General features: G+C 47.6%; 1 protein-coding gene and 1 non-coding gene across 2 annotated transcripts in view; both read right to left on the bottom strand.

Moving 5' to 3' along the window:
- Positions 1-13,327, bottom strand: part of chadlb (chondroadherin-like b) — a 37,211-nt gene that overhangs the window by 5,399 nt on the left and 18,485 nt on the right. The window contains exon 3 of the mRNA XM_043679901.2: positions 869-2,548. Coding sequence (XP_043535836.1) covers positions 869-2,548 — 1,680 coding nt within the window. The remainder of the gene's footprint in view (positions 1-868; positions 2,549-13,327) is intronic.
- trnag-ucc (transfer RNA glycine (anticodon UCC)) lies at positions 2,925-2,996 on the bottom strand. The gene has a single exon. It is a non-coding gene; the product is annotated as a tRNA-Gly (tRNA).

Raw genomic sequence — 13,327 nt, 5'->3', positions numbered from 1 at the left:
AGGCTGGTTCCCACTGACCAGAAACTGGATTGGACCAGCTATTAGAGGGCTCGACAGGGTCAATACAGAGGTTGTTTCCCTTTGTGGTAGACTCCAGAAACAAAAGGCATAATCTTAAAGTAAGCACTCACCCATTTAAAATAGAGATGAGGAGGAATTGAGGCTATTGAATCCGTGGAATTCTTTACAGAGTGGGCTGTTGAGTCTGGGTCATTAAGGAGACTCAAGGCTGAGATAGACAGATTTTTAATCAGGTAAATTAATCAGTAAAGTAATCAAGGGTTATAGGGAAATGGAGTTGAGGATTATTAGATTAAGCATGAATGGCAGAACAGACTCCATGGGCTGAAAAGCCTACTCCTGCTCCTATTTCTTATGTTAACAGCCAGTAAAACTTGCCAATGACATTACTGATCTGACGCGTCTTGTATACTTCAACAAGGAGCTCCAATACCTTTATTCCCAAGCACTACTGGGTTTCTATGTCTGTTAAACGCCTCTAAAGTGCTAGCTGTGTAAAGGCTGGTATATTCCTGGTCTTAGGGACTCAAAACAACAAATTGAATTCATAAATTGTCTTTGTCATGGGGAAAAGATCAAAAGCTGTTCACAATATGGTGAGCAAACAAAATTTGATACCACGTCAAAAATTAGCTCAGGACAGAGAAGCAACTTGAAGGAGAAGAGAGAGTTGGGACAGGTTCATGAGGGAATTCCAGATCTTAGGGACTGTATAGGTGTATACTCAGAACAATGATCAGGTACGGTTAATCACAAAGACATCATGGAACAAGTTTAGGAAATTTTGTAGCCGACTCGAAAAGAACGGAAATCAGCATTAGAAATGTATCTCATAGCTGGATCTTACCGTCTCCAATCCCATATCATTCAGCCATAAGTGTTGTAGAGAACCTGCCACTGGCAGGAAGGCGGAGTCACCTATCTGTTTAATTGGATTGTTGGCTAGTTTCAATTCATCCAGATTTGGTGCCCCCATAAGAGCAATGGTGGGAACTGCTGTCAGTTTATTCTCATCTAGAGACAGCTTCTGGAGCCCCATGATGGGCTGCAGAGCCGTGGGAGAAATGGAGGTGAGGTTGTTGCCCGTCAGGTAGAGCCATCTCAGAAAGTCAGCTCCTTCCATGTTTTCATCTGTCAGTTGGGGAATGGGATTGTATTCCAGATGGAGGGCAAACAGGTTGGGTAGCAGCTTGAATGCTCCCTTGGGAACTGATGTTAACTTGTTGTAGTCTAAGTACAAATAAGTCAGGTCTGGTAACCCCTCAAAGATAGTTGGCTGGAGACTCGATATCTCATTACCAGACAGGTAGAGGTAAATAAGCTTCTTTAAGCCACGGAAGGCACCGTCATGGAGGTCATGAATTCCGCAGTTCTGCATGTGAAGTGAAACCAAAGATTTCAAATCTGAGAACGAGCCTCTGGGCACTGTGTAGAAGTCATTATGGCGCATATCGAGAAGAAGGGCATCTACAGGGAAACCCTTCGGGATCTTGCGGAGACCCTTGCCCTCACAGCTGGAATGTTTTAGGTCATGTTTGCAGTCACAGTGTTCTGGGCACGGGAGCTTGTCTTGGTTATTTTTCTCCGGCTCTCTCTGGGGATTGAGCTCCTCTTCATCTTCATGATCGGAAGGCCGGCTGATACATTTCAGGTCAATTGTCCGCAGTGAATCCAGCCGCTCATCACGGAATACTCCTGGCGCTCCACAGAACACCTCCGCCCTCAGCTTGGTGCGGTTGGAAATCCATTCCCTGAAAGGACTCATCAAACAGTTGCACTGGATTGGATTTCCTGTCAGGTTGATGGTTCTCAAGGCCTCGAGCCCCTCCAGGGGTTGCATGACTTGCAGTTGGTTGTAACGAAGGTCAATCACCACCAGCCCGGGGCTGTGGATAAACGCTGTGTGAGATACCTCCTGAAGGGACATGTTGTCCAAAGTCAGGTGCTTCAATGAAGCCATCCGGACAGACTCGTCGCCAAGGTAGGTCATAGGGTTCTGGCCGAGATCCACTCTGGCCACATTTTTGAGCCTGGACAAGGCTTCTGTTGGCAAGTACTGAAGCTCATTGTCATCCAGACTTAATCTCTTCAGTGTCCAGAGCCCAGCAAAGGCCTCATCTGCAATATTGTTGAGCATGTTGTTTGACAAGCGAAGGTGTTTAATTTGCTGGAGACCCTGAAAGACCAAAGGGGGCAAATAGACCAGGCGATTCCCTTCCAGATTTAAGAGGTTTAGGAAGCCCAGCTGGCCAAAAGCACCGGGCCTAATCTCCTCAATCCTGTTATTGTTAATGATGAGTTGTTGAAGGGACATCAGGCCGTCAAAGGTCTCCTGGTAAATGAACTCAATGCTATTGAAGCCTAAATTCAGGGAGATCAGCTGACCAAGTCCCCGGAAGGCACCTTCTGCAAGATGGTGAATCTTGCATTTCTGTAAATTTAAGTGGGTGAGGTAGGGAATTGGAAGAAAAGCTCCAGTTGGAATGGTGTTGATGTTGTTCCCCTTGATATCAAGCTCCTTGGTGGCCTGCAACAGAGATGTAAACACAGCAGGGTGATTTATATTTTTTAGATTAGATTACTTACAGTGTGGAAACAGGCCCTTTGGCCCAATAAGTCCACACCGATCCTCCGAAAAGCAACCCACCCAGACCCATTCCCCTACATTTACCCCTTCACCTAACGCTACGGGCAATTTAGCACAGCCAATTCACCTAAGCTGCACATTTTTGGACTGTGGGAGGAAACCGGAGCACCCGGAGGAAACCCACGCAGACACAGGGAGAATGTTCAAACTCCACACAGACAGTTGCCTGAAGCGGAAATTGAAACCGGGTCTCTGGCGCTGTGAGGCAGCAGTGCTAACCACTTTGCCACCGTGCCGCCCTGCAAAACCACAAGACTGCGATGGCCAGGAATTGAACCCGGGTCAACTGCTTGGAAGGCAGCTATGCTCACCACTATACCACCATCACCCTGCTTTGTGGAAGACATTTTTTTGATTAGATTCCTTCCAGTATGGAAACAGGCCATTTGGCCCAACAAGTCCCCACCGATCCTCTGAAGATTAACCCACCCAGACCCATTTCCCTACCCTATATTTACCCTACCTCATGTACCTAACACTATAGACAATTTAGTATTGCCAATTCACTTGGCCTGCACATCTTTGGATTGTGGGAGGAAACCAGAGCACACGGAGAAAACCCACACAGTCACGGGGAGAATGTACAAACTCCACATAGACAGTCACCCAAGGCTGGAATTGAACCCGGTCCCTGGCGTTGTAGGGCAGCAAAGCTAACCCCGAGCCACCAGGCCACTCACATGCTTCATTTCTCCCAGCCATTGTCCTTACATACTGTCAGTATCTACTAGCCCTTTCCCAGCTGAAAGGATTGACTGGACACACACAGTTGATGCTCTGCAGGATCTTAGAAAGTTGTTCAAAATGGTTGTCCCTCAATCACACCTTCCCTATAAGTAAACATCCATGATGGTGTCTGCCTCATGAAATCTATAGGGAATTTCCCCCCAATGGGACACTGCAGACCCATTCCTGATGAAGGGCTGGTGCCCAAAATGTCGATTTTCCTGCTCCTTGGATGCTGCCTGACCTGATGTGCTTTTCCAGCTCTACACTTTCAACTCCCAGCATTGTAGATCCTGCCAGGTATACCTGCAGGTGAGAGTTCAGCGATTCTCTATCGACTAAAATGGATTATAACTTTTGCACTGATTGTGAGTCCGACTGAGAAAAAGCCCAACACCTTCTGGTTGACCAATGAAAAATAACAGGTCCAGGCTCTGGAAAAACTGCAGAGAAAATACATAGCACTGATGGAAAATGTGAGGAAGAGCTGGGAAGAAAGATGAGGCTAGGAGTGACTATGCACTGTGAAAGTCACCTCCAATGTTTTCAACTACCTGAGCCGTAAGCTCCAATCCTCCGTAAACCTCCCAGACCTCCACTGGCATCTCCTCTTTTAAAACGCTTCCTCAAATCCACTGATAGGACCAAGCTTTCAGTCTGCTGCTCATGAAGCCCTGCAAATGGCTCTGTGTTTTGTCTGGCAGCAACCTGACCAGTGTCTTGGGATGTTTTGTAAGTGAAGGGCACTATGCAAATGCAAGTTAATAGCCTTGACATCAACCCCGAGCCCCAGGAGAATCTTGTCCAGGATCGCTGCACCTGGTGAAGCTAAGTTAAAAAAGGTGCGACTGCCTTTGACGCAAATGTATATATGCGACAGACAGAAAACACAAGGAGGGGAAGTCCCAAGCCAGCAACACGTCTGAAAGTCACTCGCCTGTGGTATCCTGTCCTATTTGTAGCTGAACCATCTGGGCACAGATCAGTCTCAGCTGTTACTCACATACCCACAGGAACCCAATCAAAGGTCATCTATACCTCAGAGGATAAACAGGGAGATATGAAAGTGGGTGCTTATTCCTCTCAAAGTTTCCAAACTTTGGAAACTCAGACAGGATGTGGATGTCACAGGCATGGCCACTTTGGTCACCCTATCCCTAACTACCCTTGAACTGAGTGACTTGCGAGGCCATTTCAGAGGGCAGTTCACTGTTAACCACATTGCTGTGGGCCTGGAGTCACATGTACTTCAGACCCTAGGGGGTACTAGAGCAATTCAGAAGCTGGGAATCCTGCAGCATGCAACTCATCTCCTCACTCCCTCAAATCCCATCCATTATCTACAAGGCACAAGCCAGGAGTGTGATGGAGTACTGCCCATTTGCCTGGACGGGTGCAGCTCCAATACTCAAGAAGCTTGACACCATCCAGGACAAAGCATCCTGCTTTATTGGTACCTCATCCATAAACATCCACTCCCTCCACCACCGACACTCAGTAGCAGCAGTGTGTACCATGTTCAAGAGACAATGCATAAATTCACCAAGGTTCCTTAAACAGCACAGCAGGTCATGCAGCATCTGGGAAGGGCTTTTAGACAATAGACAATAGGTGCAGGAGTAGGCCATTCTGCCCTTCGAGCCTGCACCACCATTCAATATGATCATGGCTGATCATCCTTAATCAGTATCCTGTTCCTGTCTTATCTCCATAACCCTTGACTCCACTATCCTTGAGAGCTCTATCCAACTCTTTCTTAAATGAATCCAGAGACTGGACCTCCACTGCCCTCTGGGGCAGAGCATTCCACACAGCCACCACTCTCTGGGTGAAGAAGTTTCTCCTCATCTCTGTCCTAAATGGTCTACCCCGTATTTTTAAGCTGTGTCCTCTGGTTCGGCACTCACCCATCAGCGGAAACATGTTTCCTGCCGGCAGAGCGTCCAATCCTTTAATAATCTTATATGTCTCAATCAAATCCCCTCTCAGTCTTCTAAACTCAAGGGTATACAAGCCCAGTCGCTCCAGTCTTTCAGTGTAAGGTAATCCCGCCATTCCAGGAATTGACCTCGTGAACCTACGCTGCACTCCCTGAATAGCCAAAATGTCTTTCCTCAAATTTGGAGACCAGAACTGCACACAGTACTCCAGGTGTGGTCTCACCAGGGCCCTGTACAGCTGCAGAAGAACCTCTTTGCTTCTATACTCAATCCCTCTTGTTATGAAGGCCAGCATGCTATTAGCCTTCTTCACTACCTGCTGTACCTGCATGCTTACCTTCATTGACTGGTGTACAAGAACACCCAGATCTCTTTGTACTGCCCCTTTACCTAAATTGATTCCATTTAGATAGTAATCTGCCTTCCTGTTCTTGCTACCAAAGTGGATAACCATACATTTATCCACATTAAACTGCATCTGCCATGCATCTGACCACTCACCTAACTTGTCCAGGTCACCCTGTAATCTCCTAACATCCTCCTCACATTTCACCCTGCCACCCAGCTTATTATCATCAGCAAATTTGCTAATGTTATTGCTAATACCATCTTCTATATCATTAACATATATTGTAAAAGGCTGCGGTCGCAGTACTGATCCCTGCGGTACCCCACTAGTCACTGCCATTCCGAAATGGAGCCGTTTATCACTACTCTTTGTTTCCTATCAGCCACCCAGCTTTCAATCCAAGTTAGTACTTTGCCCCCAATACCATGCACCCTAATTTTGCTCACTAGCCTACTATGTGGGAGTTTATCAAAAGCTTTCTGAAAGTCCAGGTACACTACATCTACTGGATCTCCCTCGTCCATCTTCAGAGTTACATCCTCAAAAAATTCCAGAAGATTTGTCAAGCATGATTTCCCCTTCATAAATCCATGCTGACTCTGACCTATCCTGTTACTAGTATCCAGATGTGTCGTAATTTCATCCTTTATAATAGACTCCAGCATCTTTCCCACCACTGAGGTCAGACTAACTGGTCTATAATTTCCTGTTTTCTCTCTCCCACCTTTCTTAAAAAGTGGTACAACATTAGCCACCCTCCAATCCGAAGGAACTGATCCCGAACCTATCGAACTCTGCAAAATAATCACCACTGCATCCATGATTTCTCGAGACACCTCCTTCAGTACCCTGGGATGTAGACCATCAGGCCCCGGGGACTTATCAACCTTCAGATCTAACAGTCTCTCCAACACCAATTCCTGGCAAATATAAATTCCCTTCAGTTCAGGTCCTTCAGCCACTGTTACCTCAGGGAGATTGCTTGTGTCTTCCCCAGTGAACACAGATCTGAAGTACCAATTCAATTCTTCTGCCATTTCTTTGTTCTCTGTAATATATTCCCCTGTTTCTGTCTTCAAGGCCCAATTTTAGTCTTAACCATTTTTTTGCCTTTCACATACCTAAAAAAGCTTTTACTATCCTCCTTTATATTATTGGCCAGTTTACCTTCGTACCTCATTTTTTCTCTGTGTATTTCCTTCTTAGTAATCCTCTGTTGTTCTTTAAAAGCTTCCCAGTCCTCCGTTTTCCCACTTATCTTTGCTATGTTATACTTTTTCTCTTTTAACTTTATATGTTTCTTAACTTCCCTTGTCAGCCACCCCTGCCTCCTCCTAGGATCTTTCTTCCTTTTTGGAATGAACTGATCCTGCAACTTCTGCATTATACACAGAAATATCCGCCATTGTTCCTCCACTGTCATCCCTGCTAAGGTATTGCACCATTGAACTTTAGCCAGCTCCTCCCTCATAGCTCCATAGTTCCCTTTATTCAACAGAAATATTGTCACTTCCGATTGTACCCTCTCCCTCTCAAATTGCAGATTGAAGCTTATTGTATTATGGTCACTACTTCCCAATGGCTCCTTCACTTCGAGGTCCCTGACCAATTCTGGTTCATTGCACAATACCAGATCCAGAATTGCCTTCTCCCTGGTCGGCTCCAGCATCAGCTGTTCTAAGAATCCATCTCTGAGGTACTCCACAAAGTCTCTTTCTTGAGGTCCAATACCATCCTGATTCTCCCAGTCTACCTGCATGTTGAAATCCCCCATAACAACTGTAGTAACATCTTTGCGACAGGCCAGTTGATTTTCCTCTTCCTCAGATGCTGCCTGATCTGCTGTGTGTTTCCAGCACTACACTCTCGACTCTAATCTCCAGCAACTGCCATCCTCACTTTCAAATCCGTGACTATTCCCATCTAGAAGGACAAGGACAGCAGCTACATGGGAACACCACCCCCTTCAAGTTCCGTTCTAAGCCATACACTACTCTGACTTGGAAATATATCACCATTTCTTCAGTGGTGCTGAGTCTAAATCCTGGAAATCCCTTCCTAACAGCATTGTGGGTCTACCTATACCCCAATATAATCCTTCCACTCTTCTACATGGCTCTGAACCTTAGATGCCACTTCAAGACCTTTGAGAAGTATGAGACAGATTCTTTGCATCAGTTGGGAGGACAGACATACTAACATTAGCGTCCTTGAATGAGCTCATATCACATGATCATCTGAAACCAACTCTACTGGGACAGCCATAGAATCAAATAACCATACAGCACGGAAGCAGACCCTTCGGTCCAACTAGAACATAATCCCAAACTAAGCTAGTCCCACCTGCCTGCTCCTGGCCCGTATTCCTCCAAACCTTTCCTATTCATGTACTTATCCAAATGTCTGTTAAACATTGTAATTATACCCACATTCACCACTTATAGAGTCATAGAGATGTACAGCATGGAAACAGACCCTTCAGTCCAACTTGTCCATGCCGACCAGATATCCCAACCCAATCTAGTCCCACCTTCCAGCACTTGGCCCATATCCCACTAAACCCTTCCTATTCATATACTCATCCAATATGTTGCAATTATATCAGCCTCCACCACTTCCTCTGGCAACTCATTCCATACACATACCATCCTCTGCGTGAAAAAGTTGCCCCTTAGGTCTCTTTTATATCTTTGCCTTTTCACCCTAAACCTCTACCCTCTAGTTCTGGACTCTCCCACCCCAGGAAAGAGTCTTTGTCTAATTATCCTATCCATGCCCCTCATTATTTTATAAACCTCTGTAAGGTCACCTCTCAGCCTCCGACACTTCGGGAAAACAGCCCCAGCCTATTCAACTTCTGTCCATAGCTCAAAACCTCCAACCCTGGCAACATCCTTGTAAATCTTTTCTGAATCTTTTCAAGTTTCAGAACATCCTTCTGATAGGAAGGAGACCAGGATTGCATGTAATATTCCAAAAGTGGCCTAACCAATGTCCTGTATAGCCGCAACATGACCACCCAACTCCTGTACTCAATACTCTGACCAGTAAAGGAAAGCATACGAAATGCCTTCTTCACTATCATATCCACCTGTGACTCCAGTTTCAGGGAGCTACGAACCTGCACTCCAAGGTCTCTTTGTTCAGCAACACTCCCTAGGACCTTACCATTAAGTGTATAAGTCCTGCTAAGATTTGCTCTCCCAAAATGCAGCACCTCAAATGTATCTAAATTAAACTCCATCTGCCACTTCTCAGCCCATTGGCCCATCTGATCAAGGTCCCGCTGTAATCTGAGATAACCTTCTTCGCTGTCCACAACACCTCCAATTTTGGTGTCATCTGCAAACTTACTAACTACACCTCTTATGCTTGCATCCAAATCACTTATATAAATGATGAAAAGTAGAGGATCCAGCACTGATTCTTGTGGCACTCCACTGGTTATAGGCCTCCAGTCTAAAAAGCAACCCTGCACCACCACCCTCTGTCGTCTACCTTTGAGCCAGTTCTGTATCCAAATGGCGAGTTCTCCCTGTATTCCATGAGTTCTACCTTTGCTAATCAGTCTCCCATGGGGAACCTTTTCAAACTCCTTACTGAAGTGCATATAGATCACATCCACCACTCTGCCCTCATCAATCCTGTTTGTTACTTCTTCAAAAAACTCAGTCTAGTTTGTGAGACATGAATTCCCACGCATAAAGTCATGTTGACTTTTCCTAATCAGTCCTTGTCTTTCAAAATACATGTACATCCTGTCCCTCAGGATTCCCTTCAACAACATGCCCACCACTGATATCAGGCTCACTGGTCTGTAGTTCCCTGGCTTGTCCTTACCACCCTTCTTAAACAGTGGCACCACATTAGCCAAACTCCAGTCTTCTGGCACCTCATCTGTGACTATCGATGATACAAATATCTCAACAAGGGGCCCAGCAATCACTTAGGTAAAAACAATGACTGCAGATGCTGGAAACCAGATTCTGGATTAGTAGTGCTGGAAGAGCACAGCAGTTCAGGCAGCATCCAAGGAGCAGTAAAATAGACGTTTCGAGCAAAAGCCCTTCATCAGGAATATCAGCCGAAACGTCGATTTTACTGCTCCTCGGATGTGCCTGAACTGCTGTGCTCTTCCAGCACCACTAATCCAGCAATCTCTTCCCTAGCTTCCCACAGAGTTCTAGGGTACACCTGATCAGGTCCTGAAATTTATCCAGTTTTATGTTTTCAAGGCATCCAGCACTTCCTCCTCTGTAATATGGACATTTTTCAAGATGTTTCAAGATATTTCCCTACATTCTATATCTTCCATGTGCATTTCCACAGTAAATACTGATGCAAAATACTTGTTTAGTATCTGCCACATCTCCTGCAGCTCCACACAAAGACCGCCTTGCTGATCTTTGAGGGGCCCTGTTCTCTCCATAGTTACCCTTTTGTCCTTAATGTATTTGTCAAAAAACCGTTTGGATTCTCTTAACTCTATTTGCCAAAGCTATCTCACGTCCCCTTTTTGCCCTCCTGATTTCCCTTTTAATATACTCCTACTGCCTTTATACTCTTCTATGGATTCGTTTGATCTGTCTTGTCTATACCTGACATATGCTTCCTTCTTTTTCTTAACCAAACCCTCAATTTCTTTAGTGGTCCAGCATTCCCTACACCTACCAGCCTTTCCTTTCACCCTAACAGGAATATACTGTGTCTGGACTCTCGTTGTCCCAATTTTGAAGGCTTCCCATTTTCCAGTCGTCCCTTTACCTGCGAACATCTGCCCCCAATCAGCTTTTGAAAGTTCTTGCCTAATACCGTCAAAATCAGCCTTCCTCCAATTTAGAACTTCAACTTTTAGATCTGGTCTATCCTTTTCCATCACTATTTTAAATCTTTTAGAATTATGGTCGCTGGTCCCAAAGTGCCCCCCCACTGACACCTCAGTCATCTGCCCTGCCTTATTTCCCAAGAGTAGGTCAAGTTTTGCACGTTCTCGGGTCAATGAATTCAATACACGGAGTGACATTGAACGATTCTTCCGCCGCCTTCGCCTCCGTGCCTTCTTTTTCAATCAAGACCCTCACCCACCCTCTGACGACCCCTTCTCCCACCTCCAACACACCCCGTCCACCTGGACACCCCGTGCTGGCCTCCTACCTGCCCTCGACCTCTTTATTGCAAACTGCCGCCGCGATATTAACCGCTACCTGAACTCCCACACCCCTCCCACCCACTCCAACCTCTCACCCTCGGAACGCACAGCCCTCCACTCCCTCCGTTCCAACCCCAACCTCACCATCAAACCAGCTGACAAGGGAGGCGCAGTAGTAGTTTGGCGCACCGACCTCTACACCGCTGAGGCCAAACGCCAGCTCGCAGATACCTCCTCCTACTGCCCCCTTGACCATGACCCCACCCCCCACCACCAAACCATCATCTCCCAGACCATCCATAACCTCATCACCTCAGGGGACCTCCCATCCACCGCCTCCAACCTCATAGTACCACAACCCCGAACCGCCCGTTTCTACCTCCTGCCCAAAATCCACAAACCTGACTGCCCTGGACGACCCATCGTCTCAGCCTGCTCCTGCCCCACCGAACTCATCTCCTCCTACCTCGACACGGTCCTGTCCCCATTAGTCCAAGAACTCCCCACCTACGTCCGTGACACCACCCACGCTCTCCACCTCCTCCAGGATTTCCGCTTCCCCGGTCCCCAACGCCTCATCTTCACCATGGACATCCAGTCCCTGTACACCTCCATCCCCCATCACGAAGGACTCAAAGCCCTCCGCTTCTTCCTTTCCCGCCGTACCACCCAGTACCCTTCCACCGACACCCTCCTTCGACTGACTGAACTGGTCCTCACCCTGAACAACTTTTCTTTCCAATCCTCCCACTTTCTCCAAACAAAAGGAGTAGCCATGGGCACCCGCATGGGCCCCAGCTATGCCTGCCTCTTCGTAGGGTATGTGGAACAATCCATCTTCCGCAACTACACTGGCCCCACCCCCCATCTTTTCCTCTGCTACATTGATGACTGTATCGGCGCTACCTCGTGCTCCCATGAGGAGGTTGAACAGTTCATCCACTACACTAACACCTTCCACCCCGACCTCAAATTCACCTGGACAGTCTCGGACTCCTCCCTCCCCTTCCTAGACCTTTCTGTTTCTATCTCAGACGACCGAATCAACACGGACATCTACTACAAACCGACCGACTCCCACAGCTACCTGGACTACACCTCCTCCCACCCCGCCCCCTGTAAAAACGCCATCCCATTCTCCCAATTCCTTCGTCTCCGCCGCATCTGCTCCCAGGAGGACCAGTTCAAAATACGCACAACACAGACGGCCTCCTTCTTCAAGGACCGCAATTTCCCCCACGACGTGATCGACGATGCCCTCCACCGCATCTCCTCCACTTCCCGCTCCTCCGCCCTTGAGCCCCGCCCCTCCAACCGCCACCAGGACAGAACCCCACTGGTCCTCACCTACCACCCCACCAATCTCCATGTACAGCGCATCATCCGCCGTCACTTCCGCCACCTCCAAACGGACCCCACCACCAAGGATATATTTCCCTCCCCTCCTTTATCAGCTTTCCGTAGAGACCACTCCCTCCGCGACTCCCTTGTCAGATCCATACCCCCCACCAACCCAACCTCCACTCCCGGCACCTTCCCTTGCAACCGCAGGAGGTGCAACACTTGCGCCCACACCTCCCCCCTCACCTCTCTCCAAGGCCCCAAAGGAAACTTCCATATCCGCCACAGATTCACCTGCACCTCCACCCACATTATCTACTGCATCCGCTGCAGCCGGTGTGGCCTCCTCTATATTGGGGAGACAGGCCGCCTACTTGCGGAGCGATTCAGAGAGCACCTCTGGGCCACCCGGACGAACCAACCCAATCACCCTGTAGCACAGCATTTCAACTCCCCCTCCCACTCCACCGAGGATATGCAGGTCATTGGACTCATCCACCGCCAAACCACAACAACGCGACGGTCGGAGGAGGAGCGTCTTATCTTCCGACTGGGAACCCTCCAACCACAGGGGATGAACTTGGACTTCACCAGTTTCTTCATCCCCCCTCCCCCCACCTTGTCTCAGCCGAATCCCTCCAGCCCGGCACCGCCTTCCTGACCTGCAGTCTTCTTCTTGACCTCTCCGCCTCCACCCTACTCCGACCTATCACCTTCACCTTGACCTCTTTCCACCTATCACATTTCCAACGCCCCTCCTCCAAGTCCCTCCTCCCTACCTTTTATCTTCTCCTGCTGAACACTCTCTGCTCATTCCTGAAGAAGGGCATGTGCCCGAAACGTCGAATCTTCTGTTCCCTAGATGCTGCCTGACCTGCTGTGCTGTTCCAGCAATAAAGTTTCAGCTTTGATCTCCAGCGTCTGCAGACCTCACTTTCTCCTCCAAGTTTTGCACCTTCTCTAGTAGGTACATCCACATTCTGAATCAGAATTTTTTCCTGTACACACCAAATTCATCCCCATCTAAACCCTTAACACTATGGCAGTCCCAGTCTATGTTTGGAAAGTTACCCTACCATAACTACCCTATCATTCTGACAGATAGCTGAGATCTCCTTACAAATTTGTTTCTCAATTTCCCTATGACTGTTAGG

The sequence above is a fragment of the Chiloscyllium plagiosum genome, unplaced genomic scaffold (genome assembly GCF_037043375.1).
Source record: "Chiloscyllium plagiosum isolate Xiang-an unplaced genomic scaffold, Cpla_swu_hap1 HiC_scaffold_33, whole genome shotgun sequence".
In the NCBI taxonomy this organism is placed as follows: domain Eukaryota; kingdom Metazoa; phylum Chordata; class Chondrichthyes; order Orectolobiformes; family Hemiscylliidae; genus Chiloscyllium; species Chiloscyllium plagiosum.
This window is presented reverse-complemented; position numbering and strand designations above follow the sequence as displayed.